Genomic DNA, 26,856 nt, shown 5'->3' with positions numbered 1-26,856 from the left:
GAGAGGGTCGGTGGTATTTTTATTTATTGGTTAACCTGTGGCCACACATATTTCCCACCTGTTTTTGATTTGCGTGTTGGAGATGGTTCTTCTTTGTTGTTATTGTTAGCCTCAGGTAGTTTTTTGTTGTGGTTTTGAATGGCTACCTTTTATATTGCCGTGTTTAAGGCAAACCCTCCACTTGTCCAGCTGGATGCCTGTAAGAAGAGGGATTTGCATGAGGTGGCAGCATTTTATGGCATTTGTGTCTCCACAGCTCTGCGTAAGGCTGAGCTGAAAGCTGCTCTTGTGTCTGGCTTGGTGGAGAAAGGGATAGTGGCCTTGCCAGTGTCTGCCAGTCCACCTGAGCATGGTGTATCGTCTCAGCCTGTTCCACAGGTGCTACTTCACGCTCGGCCGGAAACTGCCCTGTATGAGGTTATTTGATGAGGGTAACAAGCACCTTGAGGCAACAGTTGTTGTGATTTGGTGCTACATGAATAAAATGGAATTGAACAGAACCACATCATCTGCAAAAGCAGAGATGACATTCTGAGACCAAGGCAGCTAACACCCTCCACAGCTGCATCTATAAATTCTGGTCATGAAAAAATCATGACCATATAATCACACTGCTCTCCGACCAAGATGTTTGCTAAGAGTCAAGGCTTGCTTTGGAGGGACCTCCTGGCAGGTCACACGACTGCCTGCAGAAGAACTTTTCGTGGCTGATTCAGGTCAAAAATTCAAGTTAGCTAGCTTTAGCTTAAGTTATTATAATTTTATAAAGTGTTTTAATTGCTTCAGATTATTCACCTGTAACTTAAAAATATATATATATTTGAGCTGTCGTGGAAGAGTCATGGAAGAATCCAAAAACAGTTTACCCACTCTGCTAAAATGTGTTCTTTGAGAAAGAATAATTGAATTTAAATGGTCAAGCTAAAGTTCAAAATGAAAAACTTGTGGACAGGAGGTAGGTACATGTACAGCTTATTTACACATCTGTCTGGCTCTTTGGTTGACCACCTTATTTTAAAAAAATATAGTTCTCCTCTCCTCAAATACCAGCCCAAGTAGAATACTTTTGTCACTATAACTTGTTCACAAAAGAGCAAAGGTATTGAAAGTCACAATCTAGGAAGAAAACAGCTAACTTGGCAACACTGTTCACCTCTTCCTGTTGATCTTGCACCTCTAACAAATCACACTTATCAGTGATTTCAGTGTATTAGGTGAAACCCTGCAGAAACTACAAGTGGTCAGCAAAAACAAGAGTTTCAGGGGGTAAGAAGCTATTTGATCTTGGAAATCTTGAAGAGAGAGCATTAGGTAGGTCAGTCCAAACATGTGTGTCAAGTTTCATATTGTCTTGCCTCTGTTTTCTTTTCTTATTGTTTATCTGGCGTTCTCGGTATTGAGCCACATCTGTGGCTGCTTGTCTCATCACCCTTTTGTCATTCTTTCTGTCTCACTATTGTCACCCTTTCTCTTCATCACTCCATCTGTCTATTCTCCCATCTTTGTCTTGCACACTCCCACAAACATGCACACATGCGCACACACAGACACACACACACCTTTGTTTCTCTTGGCATTTTTTTCCCGTTATTTCATCCAACACTACTTTATCTTCATGCCTTATCACTAAGCAAGGTCACTACATTTGTCTTCATGAGCTACCCTCTCTGTGTGGGTGTGTGTGTGTAGGTGTGTGTGAGGCATACGGTCACTCACTCTCTCGCACACACAGACACACACAAACACTTATCCATGCCCCCTGGACCTTGTGCTCAACTATCAGTCTCCTTAATTCTCTTCCCCCTCATCTCTACTCATCCCCCCACCCCCACATCTTGTTCTTCGTCTTTCTCTCTTACATCTCACCAATTTCTAATCATTCCAGGCTCTTACTCTCTCTCTCTCTCTCTTTTGGGGGGTTATTTCTTCTTTCATTATAAACGATGTATATTTCTTGCCAGTACAGGTGTGATGGATTTTCGAAAACGATATGATATCTAGTTACGGGGACGTATCGATCCAGAAGCACCTGAAAATTGTACATGTGCTGTGCCTTGCTGATGTGGGCAACATAAATAGTCTGTCAATAGGTCACACACTGATGTTTGGTTGTTGTTCCTTCGATATAATGAATTTCTTAGTTTTGAGATAAACTGGATTGGCGCAAACGTTATATATGAGTGTGGCTGCTTTATGGTAGAGGAATATAGCTCAGAAGTGAAAGCCTGCTCATTTTCTCACAGAACTTGTTAGGTGGCTGACATTTGGAACACATCCAAAGCTTGGACAGACATGAAACTCTGAACATCTAAGATTAGACTTCACAACTTTAAACACACACAGACATTTTTTCAAACTTTCTGAACCAAAGGAAGGCAGTGCTCTAGTCTCCTCTGCTGAATCCGAATGTTTAGAAAGCAGAATATCCAAAACTCTGCACTATTTGCAAAGATTAAGATGTTAACGTTCTCAGTGGTATGGATATATGACAGAAACATAGCCTGGCATTAGCAGCCTGTCAGGAGGCCAAAAGGGCAAAAAAAAAATACACTGCATATCAATGATGGACGTAGCCTCTCGGTCTGAAAAATGAAGCTAATTTAGAAGCGCCTCAAACCTACATTCTGATAAATGGTCAGAAGGTGGCAAATCCACTGCCTGCAAAAAATGCTTAATTCTATTTTAAAAAAGGCCATCACTTGATTTAGGGCCACAGTAAAAGCTTCCCTTATCAGTTTATGAAGTCAATCATTAGTCTTATTGAAAACAACACCAGCTTCATTTTAAAAACGTATTGTTCAACTTGAAGTAAAACAGATGATAAAACAGTGTTTGATTTAGGAAGAAGCTTCTTTGTGATGGGCAAGCCACTACCATGTTAGGGTCCTCGGTTTCTCACTCACACGTTGCGTCAGGATTTTAAAAATGCAAAAGAGGGACAGTCAAGCTAAGGCTTCAAAACAGGGTTTCATAAACCAATAGGTCCTGGAAGCAATGTCCATCTTTCTATATAGTCTACTGTAAAATAAAATAATCAACAAGTCCAGCTGGTATTTTTTTTGTGCATCTTTGGCTTCAGTTGCCACCAAATGAATAAAGTATTCCCTTTATTATCTATGTCTCCCAGAAGCATGCAGTCTTCAAGCTTAACATTTTGCTGCATGCACCAGTATTCGGAAGCTAAAGTTAAAGATGCATTTTTAGAAGTGACGGAATATACAGCTGTTGATTTCCCTTTTAATTCTGGTTGAATTCAGAGACTGTTGCGCAGTATTTTGTTCCAATTTGTAACAAAGGCTCCTTTTGAATTTGTTACAGTTGCTTTTTGTGCCTCTGACTGGGTTCTTCAGCATAGCAGCTTCAGCTGCAGCTCACAGGTTTCACAGCACAGAGAGCCATCTGCTAACCAGACAATAACCATGAATTCTCAGTAATAAAGCTGAAATAATTAAGTGTTTCAGAAGGAGAACATGCTACCATGTAGAAGTCTGTTCTTGCCAGCCTCTTTTCCATTCCTGGGTAGAATCATTTAACATTTTTGTATTAAAATCTCATATTGAAAACATGACAGCACGTAACATTTATGATTAATACACAGTATATTCTGATCCTGTGCAGATGCACTTTACTTGTTTAACACTGCATACTGTGTCACTTTTTGTTCTGCGCTCCATCAGGTATTTCACCTTTCATTCTAAAGCTTCACAAATCTCAGGGAGGAAACACAATATGATAAACAGGAACAAAAATCAATAACCAAAGTGCATAATTAAATCTTAATTCTGTATCAGTTATTAACAGCTACAGACAATTACATGCATTCACAAAGGGATTTCATGCTTTAGCCACACTTTGTCCAGAGGTGCAATGGAAACACACACACATTGGCACTAAAGAGTAAGAAATTTCCACATTAATCACAGTGCAGGACTCACACCAAGTATTATTACAGTAGAACTACCGCCATCTCTAATAAAAGCACTTCAGTGATTAAAATCTAGCAAGCAAGTATCATATTATCTGCTTTTTAGTTGCAACTATATTGTTGTTTTAGTTTTTCTACTGCAAACTCCATAAACAGTTTACTACTGGAAAGTATCATTTGTGTCCTTGCCAAGGTGTCACTGTGAACAACGGTGACACGATATCAGCTCTGTCCCAATTACCCTGCTCCTTGCACCATACAGTTATAGTAATGCTCTTGAATGAAACGGCGGCCTGATGGGATTTATCACTAAATCGCTCGCAGTAATAGTGACTAATCAACAATGTTTAAAGCCTAAATGCAATCAGTAGCAATCAATTCTAGATTATTCACTTGAATTTAAAAATTTCTGTCTGTTTGATTCTTTAGTCAAAGAAAAGAGAGGCTGCATACTGTAAAAGTATGTTGTTCTACTTTTTCCTCACATGTGTCTGTAGCATTCGTAGTATTTGACTGTATTCACAAGGAAATGCACATTACTGTGTAAAACTTCCTCACAATTTATTACTGAATAGCTATATACAGGATCAAGAAACCCTTGTGCTACCAGCCTAAACAAGTGGTTGGGAAGTGTAAGTGGTTTCTAAATGGTATCGGGCGGATAGATTTAGCCTTTGTGCGCTCTTACATACCAACTACAAGATGTGTTTATCAGTGTACACATATTTTTTACATCCGTGCTGATGGTGTCTTTTCATCTTGTGCTTATGTGTGTGTGTTTGTAGTTCTTTGGCCAGACGTTGGTTCTTGTCTGCCGCTCAAACTCGAGAGTTGATACTCCCCAAAGGTCTAACTGTTGATCTGGTCACAGTAGCTATTTTCGCCTACTCATCTTCCTCCTGCACCTCCTCCTCTTCCTCCTCCCTCAATCTTCCTCATGCTCTTTCAACTTCAAACATTCAGGTGGGGTGGGCTGGTAGTGGGGTTTCTCTCGCAACACATACCGAGTGCAAATCCATGTATTTTATTTTTTCATCTGCCTCTTTATGCCTTTCCAGCCAAGTTTCCACTATGCTGAGAACTCTTTCATATTCAAATTTGCTTTATTGGCACAACAGGAGAGAAACCCGTGTTGTTGAAAAAAAGTACGTAAGTTACAGACTAATATTTTTTTTCATATATAGTTTTTATATGTCTGCGTCTGTCTTCCACCCGGCTTCTCCGTGTCCTTATCCTCCTCTTCGGTTCAAACCGAATCAGCATTTCACCCCTCCCTCCTACGTCTGTCACAATTGTTCTTGTCATCAATCCATTCTTTCTCCAACCCTGCCTTGTTCTTCTCTTTCCACTTCTCCTGTCCATCCCCCATCTTCCTCTCCATCACTCTCTCATTTTCCCATTTTGTTTTACATTTCATGCATTTAGCTCACACTCTCATCGAAAGAGACAGCCTCCATTCTTTCTTCTCTCTCTGTCTTTCTCCCACACGTCTCACCCATCCTACCATCTGTTTCTGAATATTCTTTCCAGCTCCCTAATTATCCATCCTAACAACAGCTGATCTGGGTTCAGTGACCACAGGCTTCCCTTGATCAAGCCGTCCCCACTGATCTGAGAGCGTCAATTGATCCTGGATCAGTGCGCCAACTATGAAACGCTTGATAAACGCACACCCCTGTCTGTTTTATCTACCTTGCCATCCTTCCCACTGCCTTTTGCTGCCTCTAAATTCACTTGTCCTTCTCACCCTACTTTAAGATTTCAAAAATAGTAATTTAGAGGCAGCGGCATGAATGTATGCAAAATCAATGGAAAGAAGCAAGCTGAGGCAGATGAACTAAACTTTGCCCAAGGTGGTGCAAACTGAAGCAAGGAGGCATTAGTTCCAGTTGAAACTTGAGAGAGAAATGTTCCCAACGGTGTAGCGGCTTCAAGCAACATGCCAACGAAATCCTCCCATGTAGTTTTTACAGAAGTGAAAAATGTCCACTGGGGATTTCTTGCAAATAACACTGACCGATGACACATCCTAAGACCCTAGCGAAGCCATGGCTTCAGCTGGGAGCCCGGTCCAAAAGGATTAAAAAGGAAGCACATCAGAATGAAGTATAACAATAAAGCACAGAATATTTTCTCAACTTTCTTCACCTTTATAGAAAAAAAAAAGTCAAGACGATCATTATCATAATAGCTGTCACTGTCAGCCTGCTGCTTTTGAATGTCTGCATGCTATCATTAACTTGCTCAATTTTCTAAGTCAAAAGATCAGATTCATGCAAAGTAAAGTGAGATTATTTTCCCCTGATGTCCATTTATGTCCCACAGTGTTTTGACTGGACAGCTAGTTGATACAGTTCTTTTTCTTTTTATCTTCTTTTTATAAGGGTGAGAATTCCTCACATGGTTTGTTATTACTAAGGAAAAGGTTTTGGATACAGGCTTTTTTGCATGCCTTCAAAAACATCAATACCATAGATTTACCCTTGACGAGGTTTCCTGTGAAGTGAAGTTGTCAAAGTCTATGGGGAAACCAACTGTAATGCTCACGTGTTCTCTGACCTCAGTAAACTCTTTCCTGCAGGGATTAAGGTTTCATTTGCTATATTCACAACCTACTACAACAACAACGCACCATGTTAATTTGTAAATAATGGTCCCAAACTAATGTCTCACTGATGTATTTGAATCTGCAGCCTGTAAAGAAACAACTTTTCACCACTGGACAAACCTGTTACAAGTTTTGTCCAAAGATGAACAATGCTACAGTCACACTAGGGAAAACAGAGTTTGCAGATCGTGAAACAACTAAAATTACTACAACTGTGCACAATGAACTTGCAGTCTCATTGATTTTGAAAAGTGTTGCTTCAAAAATGGGTGACCAGGTCAGCGACAACTTGCACTCTGTTGACGTCCTCAAAGTCACTTTCTTGCATTAAGTGATAAAATGGCAACAAGATGGAGTCTGTCAGTCTGCTGTAATTCATAAAAATGTATATTCGAAGAAGAAATTCTGAAATTCCTGCACAAATAATAACATCAATGCTGCAGAAAAGCAATCTAACTGCAAAATACAGAACTGCTCAGCAGCCCTGCCTTTACAAAAGACTATAACCAGAATAAAGCTTGCTGGCAAACACTTAGATCTACAAGAGAAGTTGTGCTGATTGGTGCAGACTCAAATTGACTGCAACATCTTGGCAATGTGTCTGCATTTATAAATTAGTTTGCAGTTATTTGCAAAGCCTCGGCAATCTGTCTGAGAGCGATGACGGTCAGTCTGGGTGAGACCACGGCTGCTTGGATACAAGCTGCTCGACCCGTGCAATCACCTTGTGATTAAAAGTTGTTGCCTAGAGGCAGACGATGCTGCACGCTCAACCTCTGGGCAACCAGGCAGTTACTACAGCTACTTGCAAGAAAAGTTCAATATAATTACCAGACAGCCAACACTTTTTCCGAGTTATAAGGTTCTATTTTTACTCTGGTATGACTAAGACAATGACTTCAGAGTGATTTTGAGAATGACAAGAACATAATATAAAACAATTTTTATATGAGGTTTTAGAGGCATTATTTCTTTTACTTTGAGCAAAGCAAAGTCTGAAGTGATTGTCTTTTTTCTACGCTACAATAACCAGCTGCTGGCTTCATTTTTTAGTATTCTAGAACAGATCCTCTAATCATCAAATAAGTGAGGACCCTATTTACATAAATGCCAAACAATTCCTTAAAGGGGGGCTCTGCTCTTTTATAGTGAAGGTAGGCATTAAACTGTAGAAGAACAAAAGGAAAAACACACTTGCACTAATGATGTGTTGGTGAAATATTACATTATAAAGATGAGATGTTCACAGTCACAACTCTCAGTTTCAGCTTTTTATTTATAATTCTATGAATCAGGGTTCAGTGCAAGCTGAGGAAGGTCGTAAGTGGCAAAATGTCACTTTATTGATTTAAAAATAAGGGAGAAAAAAAATAATCCAAGGAAAAGAAAAGATAAAAAATAAACAAATACAGTAGCAGCATATGTATGCCTGCACTGCTTTATGTGTGATTTATTCAACTTAATTTTATTTCTGAGTGTGAGTGGCAAAAGGCCAATTTTCGAATCACACAGTGAATTTCTTCATATATTTACTTCATTAACCTGAAAAATATGACTGTATATTTGACTTTGAATTCCCTGTGTGCCTTTCTCTTTCTTCTGCTCGTGCTTATCTGCCAGTATAGCTGATTATTTTAAGGACACGCGGAAAAATAAGAGTTCAAATAATACAGAGAGAAACTGTATAAAAAGCCATCTTTCAAGTGCTGGATTTCAAAAGCATCTCCTGCAGTCTTTCGGTCCTGTGATGGTTGTTGTTAATACATTCTCGAGAGAGCCTTCCAAGACACCAGGAAAACTCTGACTGATGTGATGTGGATCAATAGTTTTTCAGAAAATGTCAAAAAAAACATCTCATGCGCTGCATTTGGAGTACCGCCTCGCGCTGTGTTGTGAGCACTCATTGTCAGTTTGTCTCCATCTGTGAGAGGCTGAGTGGGGAGCTCATGCAATCAATTTCAATAATTCTGTGCTCGTTTCACTTAAGATTGCTTAACACTGTAAACTTTAAAAGTGCTTAGTATGCGTTTATAATTAAATGATGTACAAGTTACAGTCAAATTCACCACAGTTAAAGTCTTCCTACTACACACCCTCCCGAAAGGCACAAGCCCTTCCTGTCCACTATGGTTTGTAAATCACCAGAGAGCCATTACCTTGTTAAATTGCACCGAGGCAGATGATAGCTGTCTGATGTCTGCTCATATGCTTTTATGGAAAGGAAGGAAGGAAGCCACATCACAAATAAATAAATTTATAGATGGACTGAGAGCGTATACACAACTTTCAGGTAAGGAAATGTGCCTGCAAAATCTTAAACTGAGTATTTATGCTGCAGGCCTCTTTTTATTATTCTACGCTGTAAAGCATATGAGGGCTAACTACGCTGCAAACATGGTGCCGTAAAGCTGAATGGAATAAAGACATCTTAAAATATCATAGCCATCCTCTCTATTTTAAAAATAGAGCAAATAGTAAGTGTGCGATGCGGTGGAGACGCGGCTGGAAAGACCTGACCTAGTTCCACATACGTGTTAGGCTACGCAGTTTTAACACTTTTGTCAATCATACAACACAGTTTAGTATGACTCTGCTGTTTTTTTCCCCTTACAGAGTTTATTTTTTTAATCGCAACCAACCAAACAAACTATCCCTATTAATCCTTCTTTCATAGGCTGAAGGTTAATCATTGTGTAGCACGTAAATATAAAGTGTCTAATTTGTTCTGTTGTCATATAATCCTTTCAAGATGGAGGGAACCAATCTTCATATTTTTGGAGACGTCACGCAATATGCATTTCAGAGTTTGTGCTTAATGTTTGAAGTCGTTCTGAGATGCTATTTAATTTTACTTCTGTGGGAATGTACAGCTCAGCTCTGTCCTACCGCTATTTAGTCTGTTAAGACATTTTTGAAGCACACTGTGTATAACACAGTTTTTTTGTTGCAAGAGAAAGTCATTGGCAAATGTAGAAATGCATTAAGATCATTTCACATTTTAAGCTTGTGCTTAATATAACTGTCTAGCTAGTTAAACGCTAATTGGCGCATAATATAATTGAATTTCTCTCATAAAAATACAACTTATGGTGAAACAAAGTGGAAAAGTGCCTCAAGTGAAATGTAGAAGCAGCACATTCCCGTTTCTGTTTTTCTCTGCTTGACAGTATAGACAGTGAAAATTGTTGCTTTTGGACTGCAGTTTAAATAAAGCAATGAATAAAAAGATGTTTATGTGATTAAATCCGTGTCATGATAATTCAATGAAATCCCACAAGAACTGAACAAAAAGAAATAAATTAAAAGTCAATCTAAAAAAAAAAGTGAATGGCAAGATGAGCTCAAAGGCAGAGCGTTCAATCACATTATGCAAGAGTGATGTTTGATTACGCTCTTGCCTGCTTTTAATGAGGGGATTTCTTCATGTGGGCACTTTCTTCTGTTTCGCTGGATCATTTCTGCAGTTTCAGTTCCAACACTGATTAATACAGCACTACATTCCCACTGGACTATGGAGGTCAATGGGTCAGCAGTGCAACAAGTTATAATGCTTAGTGCCTTTTTCCTTCGCAACTTCTTCCATAGCTTGGAACTAGATATCATATCACATTTTATTTTATTAGCAGTAATGTTAGGGTCCTTCTAACCTAAGACAAATAAGGAAGAAGAGTCTGTTCTTATATTATGACTGCTAGTTACAAAACCTAGGGGGAAATGCAAAATAAATTTGACTCCTTTATATTGCATTTCCTGTCTATTAAACTGTCTATCCTATTGCATTGAGGCAACTGACATAGACTTGTCACACCTGCTCCTGTTAGGTGTTTGCATCAGAAGTAAAACTGGAAGAAAAAATGAACCAAAACCACAAAACTGAGCCGACAAACCGGAGAAAGTCACCGCAGGAGAGAAGTCTGTATCAGGGGAAACAAGGAGGCAATATTATAATCAAACTCTCACTCTTGTATAATTTTATTGAAAGTTCTGCCTCTGAGCTCATTTTTATTCACTTTAAAATTATTTTTTTCTGAATTTGGGGGGATTTTGCTCATTTACTGCAACATTTATTTAATCCCAAGGATGTCACAGTGTACTGTGGGAAAACGATGCCAGGTCCCCCAGAGGTTAGGGTTTCACAATAAAGTATGAAAAATTATTATCAGGATGCTCACAGGTTTGTTTCTTTTCTGACAGAATACACAAGTCACTCAGCCTCATCTTGCCTTCCGGTGGTCTTGCTAACTATATTGTAGCAAGCTCACCCCACAGCTGGGAGTTCAGACAACCAAACAACTATGTCAAGCACGCTAAAACAAAGTTTCACAACTATTTTTTTTTTAACTTAGTGACTCTCTAAAGCTACTGTAAGAAATGACTAAGAGACCTTTCACAGATGTACCGAAACAATTCTACTTAAGGGTTGTTTTTGATAAAATAACAAACTGAAAGTTCTCAGACAGAAGCAACTTTCTGTGAATATTTAACTCCCTCATGTCCATCATTTGGTCTCAGTATCTCTGCCCCCCTCCTTTCCCCTGGCTTGTCTCCTGACAGTTCAGCATTAATGTATGAACCCATCTGTTTTCATGCCTTCCTAGCTGGCTAATCTCTTCTATTAGCAGCAAAAGGTCTTTTTTTTCACTCATCCATCCATCCATTCACTTGCACATGTTCCCTCCAGGGTGTATGTGAGTCCTTAAAAGGGTCTTAAAATAAATGATCTCAAATTAAAGCCTTAAATGTATCAAAATATCCTGTGTTGGCTACAGTTATCAGATCATTTATTTATGCCATGCAGTGACAGGCTCCTTTGCACTAAATGTGCACGCTTGGATTAATGCAGGACAGGATTAGCTGTAAAAAGCATTTTTTTGTAATTGTATCTGCTTTAATAAACACAACTGGGCTTTATGTCCCTCAACAATTAATTTCCTGTTTTGCTTCATCTTTATCTGGTCTGTTATAGCTGCAGAACTCTCATTAGCTCTGCTCCACTGGAACCAGACTGGTTTCCTCAGTTTTGTTCTTTTACTCTATTTTTTAACGTGTTCTCTTTCAATTCACTTCCATGAAGCTTTAAAAAGGATTTGTATTTCTTTTTTTTAAAAATGTGCCCCTTTTCTCTGTTCCCTTCTCTGTGTCACTGCCTCTCTGTATCACCTCTCATCTGTGAAAGCAGGATCAAATTTAACTGATATCAATGGTTTTGGCTAAGTGATTAATGATAAAAGTCAGCTTGAGCTTTCAATCTACCATGGAGAATTGGATTGAATTGATGTGACCCTGTGATAATGCCAGCAACGTCAACATTTCATATATCACAGCATGGGCTTAGATGTTTCATTTTTCATATTACTTGTGAATAAAAATGTATTTATAAATTGAATTCCAGGTCTCTTTCCAAGTTACTTTCCCTGTATCATTTTTACAAACCCAATTCTGCTCTCTCTATAGTGTCACATCTACCACTCTGTCCTCATACCCTCCGTTCATTTTTGCATCACATCTCTCTTTATCTCCTCCCCTCCTGTTCTTCTCCTTGCTTTAATGATGGTGAAACTGTCATGTATGCATCAACAGCAAGGTTTTCATTTTAATAGGGATACCTGTTTAAAGAAAAACAAGCATCCGTCATTCCATCTTTGATTATTCCCTTTTCTCCTTTGCCATCTCAGATTTTGTCACAGAACAGTTTCGTCAGTTCCACAGTCTGCTGTGTGGTGGCCATCTCTGTAAGGAGTTGTCACTCATCATTTGCTTCGTCCTTTCTTGTGCGTCTTCTTTTATCGCTCACCATGCTGTTCGTTCATCCCTCACTCCCTCCCGCTACAAAGCCTGCTGCATGCTGTGCTATGTTGAAACATGATGGTGAGAAGTTCTGATTCCTCTCATTCCCCGTTCTCGTCTCCTTTTCTTTTCTCCCCCTCTGATTTTTTTTTTCAATCGTATCTCTAATTTTTTCCGCTTTTTTATTCCTGTTCTGATATGCCCTTCTTTTTTCTCCTCACTCTCATCCATCTATGTCTTGCTGTCTCAGTTCTGAAGTGCACTGCCTGCGCTTTACTGTCTGGGCCAACTGCAGAGATGACTTGCTGCCTCATTTCTATCTATCATGTCCAAACTGGACAACTGAGGAATTTTAAGTCACTCTTTTCCCGCTCTCATACTGCACTTTTTTAGAGCCAAGCATCCTTTCATTTAACCTTTTTAATCTGACTTTGACTTTTTTCTTTCTTGGCTCGACAATTACAGTGAACTACCAAGACAATTTGGGGCGGGAATGGTAATGTGTGGAGGGCGTTAACTGAAAGAGGAAGAACATTTTCACAAATTACTGTTATAACTAAACACTGAAAGCTTTTGACACTTTTTTTGAAATATATATGGTGCTGTACAAAAGTGTTGAGCAAGGCTTTCTTGTCATTTTGGAGGAATGGGACTAGGAATGAGTATAATCAGAGGGCAGCTCAGGTTAGTGGCTGTCAAGGAGTCGTTGATAAGGAAGAGAAGCAGGGAGAAAATGCTGCGGTATGCTCAGTTACACAAAAACTGGCCTGAAAATGATTTCTATTATTCTATTATTCAGTGATGAATCCCAATTTGAAATTTCTGGTTTGAATCATACTATGGAAGAGGGCAGATGCGCATTGTTTTTATTTTCCACTATACTACATCACTGTTTCACTTAAATCTCATAAGCTTTGTTTCCAGCTGTTTCCAGTAAAAGCTTTACTGCTACCTGCTTAAAACTAATGACAGAAAACGGCAGGTGATACCACATAAAACAGTGCAAGCATTTATCCTAAGCATACTAAAATGGCGTTATAAGAAATTCAAATGACTAGACTTAGGAGGTGAAATCATACATTTCAACAACTACCGAAAAAAAAAAAGTCTCCTCTCATTTGAATGCTTGCAATCTGTCCTTCAAGGCCATTTCCTTGTGCATCTTGGACATGCTTTTCTGCTTTTCAGTGCTTCCATCACAGTAATAGCATCTGCTTAAAGTCAAAATGCTCTCTCATCTTCTTTCTCTTTCCTCTTAGACAACCGTTGTCTTCTATTTACTATCCAGTCTCCCTTCAGCCTCGTCATTATCGTCATTATCTGTAATCTTACTCGGTCAATACCTCCGTAGCTTTATCTTTTTATATCATTACTGTAAAAAAGACAAGAAACTGACGTTACCTTCCTTCTTCCCCCCATCTGCTTCACTTTAAAGAAAAGACATGGTCGAAGATTTCTTAACTCCCGTCACACCTTCCACCCCTCCAGCACCACCATTCACCCAGATCTGGTTCTTAACTCAGCTTTTTAACCCACTACAATGGGTTGCTTCTCCCCTTCCACCACCACCTCCTTCTCCAATACTCGTCTCAATTCCCTCCCAAGTAGGGGTTCGATCTGCAAGTGTTGTATCACTGCAGAGAAGAGCCTCACTTTCTGTCTTCAATCTCTACACTGTGGTTGAAGCTCCGTCTGGAGTAAAGACTCGCTGCGCTCTCAATTTGCCCTTCCCCACCTCTGTTCCCCATTCTCTCGCGCCTCTCTCTGTTTTCCAAATTGTTTGTTTCAAAAAGTCTGGCCCTTTGCAGTGAAAACTTCTCAGCCTGTAGCCATCTATACTCTCGCAATTCTCAACTCCATCTCTCAATTACTTGACTTCCACTGTTAAGCGTGTATTACTGCATATGGGAGGCTTTCTAGCACTCTCGTCTGGCTCGTTTGTAATTCCCCAACTATCCTATCACTCCTTCCATCTGTACCACTCTCTCCTTTTTTCACTCCCAAGTGCCAAGCCTGCTCTGTGATGCTGGACTACAGAAAATGGACAAACTACAAGAAAGTTTCAGAGAATTTTTTTTTTAATGTATTTGTCTTTAACCACCACTTTGGCAGTATTTTTTGTCATAATGTCAAATAAAGAAAAAGCAATTTTTTTTTCTCACAATCATAGCCTATTAATGTCGCTCAAACTAGCTGCTGGGCATGCTCCTTTTCACTCCTCATGATGTTTTGAGCCATGGGTTTGAGCACAGTCAACAGGCATGATTAGAGCCAAAACTCCATATTTAATGTCAGTCCTTATTTACAGTGTCATTTTTTTAACCCCACCAGCAGCACCTCTTTTTTTTTTTCCCTTTTCAAATGCGAGGTCTGTTGTGTGATATTTTTTTTTTGACCACTGTATCATTGAGTGGGAAGTCTCTCTTTTCAAAATGTCAATAAAAGCCAGCCTGGCACAAAAGCTAGTTCACCCATCAAGCTGCACAAAATGGGTTATTAAAAAACTGTGACAGATTTTCTTAAAAACAGTTTGAATTTTTCGCTAAGATGCACTTTAGCCCCCCAGAAGTTTGTTTATGTCGTCAGTTTTCATTTGTTGCACTTACTGAGCGCTTTTGGCACTGTGCAATATTAGAAAAATATGTTGCTTGCCATCTCGGTCTCCTAATGTCGTTGAGGCTTTTCTCGAACAAAGCACTTGACCCTGTTTATATGAAGTAATTATGGTGCCTCATTCAACAACATTGCAGCAGGAGACATCTTTATTGCACACCCATCCTCCAAAAATTCCATTCAAACAGAATTAATATTCTTCAGAAATTATATTGGAAGCATATACCTTTAAAAAAATCTAAATAGACTCTATTTACATCTAGTTATGATACTTCATGCATCCTTGATACATGAGATAGTGTGCAATATGCAAATGCATCCAAGACATATTCAAGAGGGAGTGAAATCCTATTGTTTAATTCACTTTTAGGGGTCATTTTAGTGAAGCAAGCTGCTGAAAAATCATAAGTGCAGCCATCTGTCCAAGGCATATCCATAATTTTTACGCCTTCCAATTGTTACTATAGCTGGGGTGTTTTGTTTTTTTTACACATGCTAGGTTGTGACTTTGCCTGCAGTTGTCTTTTCTCAAATGTACAGCAGCCAGTCAGTTTCACAGCCATCCTCACTCTCTCTCCATCCGTTTGCTTTAGGTGAGGGAGCTGCCTGAGTAGAGCGAGCCGGAGGCAGGACACATGACGCCCACTCATTTGCTGTGAATTCACCAGAGAATTAACTGTGCTATTCTCACATGAGCACAATCAGACATCACATTGTACTACAGAGTGGGAAGGTTAAAGACCGTTTAATGTCTGTTCTCACGTACATCTCTGATGGGTAATACAGAGAAAAGTGCAGACCTGAACTTCTTGACATCACTCTGTGTTAGAAAGCATCATTAAAGTAGCCTTTACATGGGTTCCCTTGCAATAACACACATCACAGCTAAAGTGAAAATAGCCATTGTTTTTCCAAGTTTTTTGATCCTTTAACAGTTCAGGGGCTTAATGATCTGTGTGTGCGTGTGCGTGAGACAACTTGTGTATGTGTGTCTTCGTCTTTAAGCATTTACTTTGCTTGAGGGACAGAATGAGTAGCGCGAGGAAAAGCTGGAGCCACGATGACTACTCAAGCTCAAAACTAGTAATCTAAGCCTTGGAGCAACGTGGCGGATGACACTACTTCACCATTTATATCCTTATAGTTCACAAATACAATTCATTTGTGACACTAGCAGTTTGTGAGCAGTTGTTAGCTGTTAATTCTATTTGCTTGTCTGCTATAGCGACAATCAGAAAGTGCACAAATTCTTCTTTTTTCCTTTTCTCAATTATACCTACTTGTGACACAAACAGGGGAGCACTGAGCTTTTAAACCCCATCCATTCATTTTCTTATCTCCTTATCCAGGTTTGGATAAGAAGCTAAGGATCCTCCTGTGGGGAGCTGGAGCCTATCCCAGCTGTCATTGGGTGAAAGGCAGGGTACAGCCAGGACATGAGCTTTAAAATGCTTCACCAAACTGTGACTTTTGTTTTAGGGTTGTGGTCTCACACTAAAACAAAATTTATGTCACAGCTGTGTAAGCCCTGTGCATTCCATCAGTCCTATTCCCCATAACAAATCATGAAATAGGAATGGACTCGGGTGAGAACTGGCCTCAAATAGTGTCCTGGATGTCTTTCAGGAGTGGTTAATACAAGAAAGAAGAAAAAGAATACATACACATATATATCTAGTTTTATCTAAGGTGTTTTTTCATCTGACCCAGAAGTCTGACTCGATCTCAGTTTTACAGCCTTCTTTCTAACAATGATATTAAAAAATGGAAAACTGATACAGGATGTTGAAAGTTCACGTTTTTTTGTTTTGTTTTGTCTTTTTCAGATTGTACCTAAGAAGGGAAAATTTTATGTGTTTTTGTTTTTTATATGTTATTATGCAATGGGTCTTTACTGGGCCAACATAGATATATATATGTGTGGCTGATGTACTAACATCAATTTGACACCCATGATCCCCATATAGTGTCCACTGGGGTAAGTCCAGGTGTCCAACATATGTTATTGTCACAATATATTATTGCCAACCCCGTATCACAGAAAAATGTGTAATAGACATGCCGGTCCACCGTGTCCATTCCACACTTTGCTTCTTCTAAGTGTGAAATGGACACGCATGTAGAAGTTGCAGTAAGCTGGAGTACCAGCAGAGGGAGATGTTTTATTTTAAGCCAACAAGAATACGAGCGTTTAAACAGACATTTTTACCACATTTACATTTATATACATATTAACCACCTAGCTTCATGATTTCTGGTGATTAAGGACCCTGAAACCTACTTCATACCTTCCTTGGTCACTAGCGACTTTTTGGCTTTAAATATATTATCTCCCCTTGCTGTTACGGCAACTTCTGCATGCCAAACGGCGTGTCTATTGCACGCTTTGCCATGATTTCAGGTTTGAATTGCACAAAAAGCTATGGATAAACTAATAGGTTGTTTAGTACTTTTTACATACTAATTTTCTCTAAATAACCATCAGTGCAAAAGATCTGCTGCCTTATGGGAGGAAAAAAAAAACGCTAAATGTCTTTTGGCTTCGACAGCTGGACAGGGGATGTTAACAGCCCTCAACCTGAAAGTCATCTGTCAGGAAAAGCTGGCTAAAGCTAACATGGTGCAAGCTAAAGAGGCACTTAGAAACTAAACATCCTTCTGAGAGAACCTTGGCTTTTTTAAAAAGAGCACTGGATAGAAACCAGAGGCAGCAAGACTTTTATATGAAAGTATCTGAAATTCAGGTGTCAGGCTGAGTCCAGATGCTGCAAGTGAGGTGGCAAAAATCAAACCAAATAAGAACTGGTGACTATTTTGTGTCACATTTTGAGGATTAAGGTGCGCACTGAAATGTTGGTCTGCCCTTTGGTGTGACTTGAGCACAAGTGGTTTGAAAAGCACTGATCCAAAACACATTTGGCAAAGTAAATTAGCAGAATTTGTACATATTCTGTAATTAGCTCCTAATGATACTCCATCCCTGACTTCCTCTCACCTCTCTTCTCTCCAAAGTACAGGGTCTGCTGTGCAGTGTTGGACCACTGCAGTGAGGAATTGTCGCTCTCTGCCACCCGGCAGGTCAATGTCACCGTACCCCCCACGGGCACCGTCTCATCGGAGGTCATTGGCTGCAAGGGGTCGTCTTCTAGGTAACAGGAGAGAGGGAAGAAAAAAAATCACGAGACTGAGTGATATAAATGCATCACAAGTCAGTGAGATGCAGTGCTCATATGAAAACACAGGCAAAAATAGTAGCACACACAAACACACAAATCAGATAAACCCACAAAGTGCATTACCCGCCTCGATCTCACTCTTTCTCTCTATCTCCCCCCGCCCATCTCTTTCTCTGCTTGTCAGATTATCTATATATCTCTATCTGTCTTTCTGAAAGCTCAGACACAATACGCACACACACCGACCCACAGACAAGCTGTCAGAGGGACAAAAAAGTAGACAAATGGCTATCTACTTGTATGTCTGCGAGGCCAGTGTAAGAGCAATGAGTCAGTTGCAGCCCTGGCATCCAGGGACCATGCGACCTGAGGGACCAGCAAAGATGAAGCGACTACAGCAGACAGTGGCTCTCGACGGGTCAAAGCAACAACAAGAGCACTGTCTCATACCTCTAATGGCATTCTAACTCTCCTTTGTCAATATCTGTGTCAGTTTTTAACTCCATGCATATGCATCGGCTGGTCCAGAGGAAGCTCAAACAGGACAGGCATTATGGAAATGAGCAGGTCAGAGGAAAAGGAGAATGAGAATATAAATGACCCGACATAATGAAGGGATTCTAAAGGCTGTAGCTGAAACTGGAACACCGCAAAAATCACTGAAGAGTGAACTGTCTGGGTGTATAACAGTATTCAAATTGGCTCAAATTATGGTATTTAACAGCGCTCCCTTGATAACGGGTGATGAGGCAAGCTAATTCTCCTCTGCATTCAATGAGGGTGACAAATTGTGAATCAGAACCAGAGATCTATACTAAAATATGGAGTCCCTCGTTACGGTAAGTAAACCCTAACATGGTAGCTGCGGTTTCGTTTGTTTGCCACGTGAAGTTCCACATATCTCGGCCTCGTGTTCACCCTTCGCGCCCTCTCTTCTCCTACTATCTTCTAAATATGCCGGTGCTCACTCATTCAAATCTCAACCAAAAGGAAAATATGACATAATTGACAACAAGACCAAGCCAACGTGGGGGAACATCTTATAAGAAAATATGCCTCAAAGCAGTCTCCTCACCCCTGAAAATACGGCGCATATAAATAGTTTAATTGGAACCAAATTGTCAAGCGGGAGACAGGTTTATATTCGGTGTGGAGCGTTATCGCATCCTTGCACCGGCGGTGGAATTGATTTTTTTTTTTTCTGCAGGAAGAACATCTGCTTAAGTGCGCTTCAGCGGAACTCCCATCAAGACACGCAAAGGAGGGGCACACAAAGAAAGGTTGCAGAAGAGGAGGAGAGCAAACTAACTGAATGTAGCATCAAAAACGCACATTTGCGGTACATGAGCCAAGAGCACCTGGGAGAAACTATAGGCATCTTTTTTTTTTTTTCATTTTAAAACTGGCCAGCAAGTCCAGCATCACAGAAAACATCAGGCAAAAAAAAGGCTTCAGGTTTGCCTCTGGGCTATAAGGTTTCAGAGCGATAATAAAGGTAGAGCTGCTCTTTGCCAGCGGGATTCAAAAGACACTCAGAGACTTCCAGAGCCCTTCATGTCAGGAAGTCGCTCACTTGCTCTCTCTCCTGTTTTACTGCAGCTCTGACCTTGTGGTTAGTTTATCTAAGCACCATGATGGCTGAGGGCTGAATATGTGGTCAAGTGTACCACGGATTAGTGTCTCCTTTAATAGCATCTTGGGCTAATTCTTGTGGCTGATCGCACAAGCTCCTCCACTTGGCATGAACACTTTGGGTAAATTGGCTGTCCCACTGCACTACCCATCAAGCCAACCGCAATGAACGCTGACAAGTTAGCCAATCTTGCGTTGTCTAGCTGCCACAGAGTGCTGGCATTTTCTGATCAAGGACAACCTGAGTTTGAGGCTCAGTGTGACATTTGTGCTGGTAAAACAATATCAGTAGCCAATTAGTGACTTTTCAGCGAGGAGACATGCTTTTAAAGTGGACATATTTTAAGGATCCTTTACATAATGTTGAATATTTATCACCAGAAAAAAACCAGAAATGTCGCTTTTTATCAGTGGAACACTAAATGCCAGACAAAGCTTTTCCTTTAGTCAAGGTAATATCAACCAGTTAATCATTTCATCAAATTTGTGTGGGAGTAAAGTTTTCAAAGCCATCACGTCACATTTTTTGCATAAATTACACTTTATCTCCCAGATGTTTCTCCAAACTTCAATCTGAAATAAAAACTCAAAAGCGCAACAATTAAATGTCTCAAGGTTTCAAACTAAGCACGCCCCTGTAATAAAGAACGACCCAGAGCCAAGGAGGTTAACTTCCAGAAAGGTAGCGGCCTTTGTTATTATACCTGTTTGTTTGTCTCGTGGTTATTTGTCATATATCGGTCTTTTATTTTCATTTAAAATTATTGATCTGGGGTGCCGGTTTGTTAAAGGTTAGAGAAGTGAAAGGGTCTGAGGAAGATTGCAGATTCGATCCATGAACTGGCATGGTAAATGTGAAAGCTGCACTTGTAGCTCGTTCATTAACGCTGCTGGAGTGTCTTGGAGCAAAACATAATTTTCAGCTACTCCAGTAGCACTTAGTAGACGCCCAATACATCAGGCTCCGGTTGTTGTTAGCTACAAAAACATTGTGTGTAAATTAATGAAAGCTAACAAATAAAGGTTAATCTCACTCTTATGGACCATAAGGCCTAAAATGCTTTAATCATGATTAACAGGCACTCTACATCTTAAATTTAAAGCTCCACTAATGTATACAAATTATTTGAATTGTACAGTATATGAGCATGCTGACGTTTTTAGCACAGTTGGTCAAATATTAATCAAAGAAAAGTTTGGCTTAATTAAGTTGAAGGACCATGTGTGTAGAATTTAACCGCAAGAGCATAATTTATCAATCTTTTAGCAATATCTCAAATCGACTTAAACCGTTATTACATGGTCAGAGGGGTGTGGTTAGAAGCAGTGGGTATTAAGATGGATGCTAGAGATATTACAGTATTTGAAATGAGTTATTAAAAAGTTTGTGGTTAACATATTTTATGATACAGTCCAGTGTGGCGCACCCAAACCATCTGCTGTTTGAAACTGGTTCATACAAGTGCTAAAGAGTCACTCGCCACTAGAATCTGGCTCCAATAATCCTGGGATTCAGATACGGCTGTGCTTTTTACCTTTGAATCTCCTTAGCAGCAAAGTTAAAGGAGGGAAATGAAGTTCATCCAGAGTTTAAACTGTTAAGTCAGGTTAAACACTCAAGCTGCAAAAATAAAAGGAGAGACCTATCTATCCTTAGCAGACGTTAAGTTAAACTCTGTGGTTTGCTCCTCTTTCTTTCCCTCCTCACATCCACGCCTTCCCTCACCAAGCTTAGAGCCAGAGTAAGACACGGGTATTTAAAGCAACACAATTTACACTTTCCCTAGCCAGAAACAAGGTGAGAGAACGCAAGGGGAGAAGGCTGACTGGGATATCAAGTCAATGGAATGAGGGAGGGAGGAAGGAGGACACAGAGAGAAAGATGGATGGATAAGAGTATGCAGGGTGGGTGATAAAACGAGGTGGGAAACTGTGCGCGTGTGTGAAAAAAAAATGAGAGGGAGGGGAAAGAAGGAGCTAGTGAGACAACAGAGGAAGTGAGAAGCGCTCGAGAGATCTCCAGTGACAAAAAAAGAAAAACAGAGAGAGAGAGGGAACAACCTGAAAGAATAATTCCACATTTTTTTAAACATATGGTTTATTTGTTTTCTGTCAGAGAGTTAGATGAGAAGATCGCTTATCAATCTCATGTGTGTGCATTACATATAGAGCTGCACTGCAAACTTGTTCAGTTTATCCAAAGAGAGACAATATACCAACTAAAACCTCTCTTCTGTTACAGTTAGCTGCATTTCATATCATATTTAATTACGTTTTGGGCGGTTTATTGTGAAAATGTATTCATGCGCACTGAGTTTGGATATCATTTTCAGCTTGTGGTTAACTTCAAAAATTCGAAGTCAATCTGTGAAGATGTCTAGACAGAAGGTACTTATTCAGTCAAACACAAATTGTTCACACAGTGCTGAAGAAGAGTGTTGCCATAATGTTTTGAATGTTGACAATGAACCGTACTCCCCAGGCTTTACGTTAGAATGAAATTAAGCAAACGTGCTTTTTCTTTGCCTTTACAAACTTCTGCAAACAAGCAGCTTTAATGATAAAATACAATACTGTGCAGTGAGGCTTAAGTTCATCCTGTATGGCCCAATGTTAGCCTGGTATCTATGTATTTAAGCTAAACTACATAAATATGTATGAATAAGAACAGGTGAAACTAGTTTAACCAGGTCCTGACTTCAGCTCGGTACCACACAGAGACTCACACACCCACACACACACACACTGGATTAGTTTTAGTCACCTTATTTCACTCTCTGGAAGTGTGTTTCCCAAAAAGTTTGAACTACTGCCTTAATAAGAAAAAAAGTTCCCTCTTTATTCCTCCAATTTCTCTCCCTACAAAGAACAGACAGTGAAAAATTCAAACCACCTTGCACATCTCCATGTTCACCCTCTTTTTCCTTCTTCCTCCATCTGTCTCCCTCTAGCTTCTCCCCCCTCCTTCTCTCCATCTGCCCTGATGTCCTCCCTGCTTTCCTATCGTCCCCCCTCACCTCCTCGCCCTTCTGTCAAGCCTCCTTCCCCTCCTCCTCTATTACTGATCAACTCGCTTAATTCTCCCCATCCTTAATTCCTTGTTTTCCTCAGTTTTTTGGTCCCCCAGGGTGGATTTACGATGTTGTTGCTAATTAACTCAGGTTAATAAACTTTATTTACTGTTAAACAACTGTGTGCGGGTGTGTGCGTATGCGTGTGAGAGTACCTTCACATGTAGGTCTGGTCTAAGTGCGCATGTGTGTTTATGTGATAAGATTTTTATCCTCATATTTGCGCACGTGTGGTTTATATTTGTAAGCAGAGCGTATTTGTTGCTTTGCAAGGAGGTAATTATCTGACTGTGTCTCAGTATGTGCACGTCTGCGCGTGTGTGTGCGAGCCCCGAGAATCTTATTATCGAAGATGTTTGCATGCTAGTGCGTGTTAGCGCTCAAGCACACAGTGGTATTTGGGGTTTTTTTTTGTGGCTAGGAATATATCTGTTTGTGCACAAATACGTGGGAAGAAGCGTGTGTATCTGTGTGATTTATGAGATGCTTTTTATCTCCATGTGGTTGAGGCGAAGTGCATGTGCACGTTACCCTGTGCATTGCTGTGCGTGTATCCATATTCCACTGCAGCTGCACTGAGTCCAAGGCTATGGTGTGTGACAGACACAGTCATGTGTCATGGTGCCACTGATGCTGTACACATTTGATGGGAAACTCAGCCAACAATGTGCGGGTTGATACAGCGTGGTATGATACAGGCCATTACACACACACAGAGGCATCCACTTGCGCAGACTACAAGAAAGCTGACCCTCCCCCCAAACACACACACAAACAGCCCTCCTCCATACAGACACACCCTCATGTACTCACCACTCACCCCCAAAACTGTACACAGGGGCATACACACACAAAAAAGAGTTACACATCTCTCAGGCACACACATCAGACACGAGGACATTAATGGATAAAAATGTGCTTAATAAAGAAATGCAGCATTAGATACAGCTGGACTCCAGAAGGGGAACATGCGAAAAACACATGCATGCACACTCTTTCCCCATAATGCACAGAGGACACATTCAGAAAGACATACACACAAACATACACCCACCCTGACAGATACAGAGCAGCCTCCCCCACACCATCCATCTATGCCCAGCTGTCCCAACTACCACCCCCATCCCCCTGGGTAAGTGTGTGCATATCTGGGACTGTAAATATGTGTGTGTGGGTGTGTGTGCCCTTCTGCCCACCTCTACCATCCACAAGTTTACTCCTCCCCAACTATTGCACCCCTCACTCCACCCTTTACCTCTTCACCATTACCGTCCGGCTGTTACGACTCACAAGATGCAGATTGAATCTATTTTCTTTCTTAATTCCTGGTGAATTAAGAAAAATCTGCAAATCATAACAATTTTGTTTTTTTTTTAAAGAAGCAGACCCCCCATTCATGTCTGACTTATGAAATGCAGATCGTTTGGAGCAAAAAGGCTCTTTACAGCTTTGCAGTCTTTAACAGAATAGCGATTGTTGCAATCCTCATTCTGGTGCCACATTATTTGGGACCGTGAACAAATTACTTAAAATCTTCAAGGGATGTAGATGAGTGTGGAAGTAAAGGGGGGGGAGTGCTGGGTGGGACTGGATGTTAGGATTTAAGGACCCCCTATCTGCCACCTTAGGACAAACAACCTCCTTAGCCCTTAGTTTTTACCCCAGCCCGCCTTTTTTCTTAATCAGTCCTACTTGTGGGGGATTCTCTGAGCCCACAAAAGGCCCCACCACCTCCCATAAAGTACCCCTCCACTACCCTGCCAACCCACCCTCCCTATGTTCCCTGTCAAACATAGTTAGCTCAGAAATCGGGCAATCCCCTCCTTACCCGCATCCTCCACGAGCTAGATCCCCCCCATTCACACGCACTCACACACCACCACCATCATAGCCCAGCAGTGTCTGCAGCAGTAGTGAGGCGCCAAGCCGGCCGCCCCACCCTGCCACTGAAACAGCACTATGAGAATGAAAAGGGAGCGCAAGCAGGGAGAGAGGAGGAAGGGGGGGGGGGGCGGGTGGGGGGCGTTCATTTTGCAGAAAAGGGCTTCACTGCTGACAAAAGAAAAGAATAATGATTTGCAAGGAAGAGAAAGACAGAGAGAGTTGGGATGGCGAGAGAGCAAGACAAAGATAGAGAAAAGCACAGGGGAAAAACAGGGAGAAAGCAAATGAAAGAGGGAAAGGGAGAGTGAGAGGTGAGCGAAGGACATGGCAGAAATAAGCATATATAGATTGATGAGAGCAATGAGGAGAGATGACAGGGTGACTTAGAAAGGGGGCAAAAAGACCGAAAGAGTGGGAAAAAAGAAACAATGAGAGCAAGATGGAGGGAAGTAGAGCAAAGACAAAAGAAAAATGAGAAAGCTCACATACAGTATGGATGAAAAAAATGAAGAGGTGCTGACATAAGTGGTGAGGTGGGGAGAAAGAGCAGCAATAAACGGAGATAACTGTTAAAGATAGGATAGGATATTTTCAAATGCGTGACCACAAGAATATTCACACTTCTTGTTATCATTCCTTGTCTCGCTACTAGTTTGAACTTATCTCTTTCTAAGGTCACTTTACTAGTGCTCAAAATTTGTTTCAGCCCTACAAAATCAGAGTGAAATAAAACTTCAGTAGTCTGAGGGAGTCAAATCAAGTGGGTATCTTCCAAAGCTATGGCCTTTTAAGCATTACATTCCTTCTCCATGTTTCCTAGGATAGTATTCCTATGATGGGAGTAATATTTTTTGGTTGTCACCAAAGTGAGCAATTGCTTGAGTGTTGTAGACCCAAAGAAGTCTCACACTCTCTGAATGTCACTAGTTTTACAGATATTTTAACAGGTCATAAATTTGCACCGGTTCAGCTAAGATTAGGTTCAGCACAGGAAAGTTCTGTACCCTATGAGTTTAAAAAAAACCAAAAAAAACCCTACGCTTAACATCCAGATTATCAGATATTAACCGTACCCATCATCTTTCCCTTTAGGCACCTTACAATTTTAGTTGCCTAAACCCATCTGCACTTTAATCACTTATTTGAATGTTTCTCATCCTCCATCATCATACTTGGAATGCACAGCTGTCTGTGAAAGAAAGTGCATCATTTTCTGTCCTTCTCTTTGTATAAAAAATGTACAGGCATAAAAAACTGTGGCTAGCTTTGAGTAAAAGCTGTTCATTTCCTGCAGCTCTCTGAGCCACACAGGTTTGTGGTTGGGCTCAGCCAGCAACATCAAACTGTAAGGCTGAAGAAACCAACCTCAGAATGTAAACACTTCATACTAATTTAAAATGGTGAAAGCACAATTTGACCCTATTTTTTGATGCAGTGGAGTAAAACTGAGTATTGCTTCAGAACCAGTATGCCTAATGTACATACAGATAAAATGTGCGACTTGAATCTGAACCTATACTTTAATGGCATATATGCTTTATTGAGTTGCTAATCAGGCTGAAACCCATTATTCAGCTGCTGTTTGTTACATCATAATTACCTCTATAATTATCTCTGCAGAGTTTCAATACAGCTTTGTCAGCTAAGCTTCTTTAAAAATAAATCGGACACAGTCGGGTTGGGAAGACAGAGGAAGACAGATGCTTTAGATTTTAAAGAGAGAAGCCCTGTCCTGAACCAGTACACCCACGATTTAAAAAAAATCCTCCACCACAAATCATCGCATGATATCAAAAATGGCAACCAAGCTTTATCTGTCCATCTGCACTTCCGCACACACACGCAGGAAGATAAAGAGAGTTAAATCTTTAATGCTTTGGCAAATGCACCGACTGCCCTTGCCAATAGGCCACTTAAAGAAATGAGTAGTCAATTACCAGAAGTCTGCCCTTTTGACTAAGATCACTGGACCTGCTATGGTGAGACTCAGAATCTGCTTTCTGTCTTTCTCTGTGCTCATCTCTCTGTGAAAGATGGGTGTTGTCTACCCATTTTTCAAAAACAGCAATAACAAGAAGTCTGGAAAAAATGTGTGTACTGTTCTGGAAAACAAAAGTGTGCCGCAATCAGATACTTGGACTGTTAGATAAGCAGGAGAAG

At 40.4% G+C, this 26,856-nt stretch overlaps 1 protein-coding gene across 5 annotated transcripts in view; it reads right to left on the bottom strand.

Annotated features, from left to right (window-relative positions):
• The window catches only part of cadm3 (cell adhesion molecule 3), a 104,680-nt gene that overhangs the window by 46,577 nt on the left and 31,247 nt on the right, over window positions 1-26,856 (bottom strand). For all 5 annotated transcript variants that reach the window (XM_005918080.2, XM_042219062.1, XM_014332328.2 and 2 more), the window contains exon 3: window positions 17,929-18,078. In XM_005918080.2, the coding sequence (XP_005918142.1) occupies window positions 17,929-18,078 (150 nt within the window). The remainder of the gene's footprint in view (window positions 1-17,928; window positions 18,079-26,856) is intronic.

The sequence above is a fragment of the Haplochromis burtoni genome, unplaced genomic scaffold, assembly GCF_018398535.1.
Source record: "Haplochromis burtoni strain Fernald_Lab_line unplaced genomic scaffold, NCSU_Asbu1 Contig_27, whole genome shotgun sequence".
Lineage (NCBI taxonomy): Eukaryota > Metazoa > Chordata > Actinopteri > Cichliformes > Cichlidae > Haplochromis > Haplochromis burtoni.
This window is presented reverse-complemented; position numbering and strand designations above follow the sequence as displayed.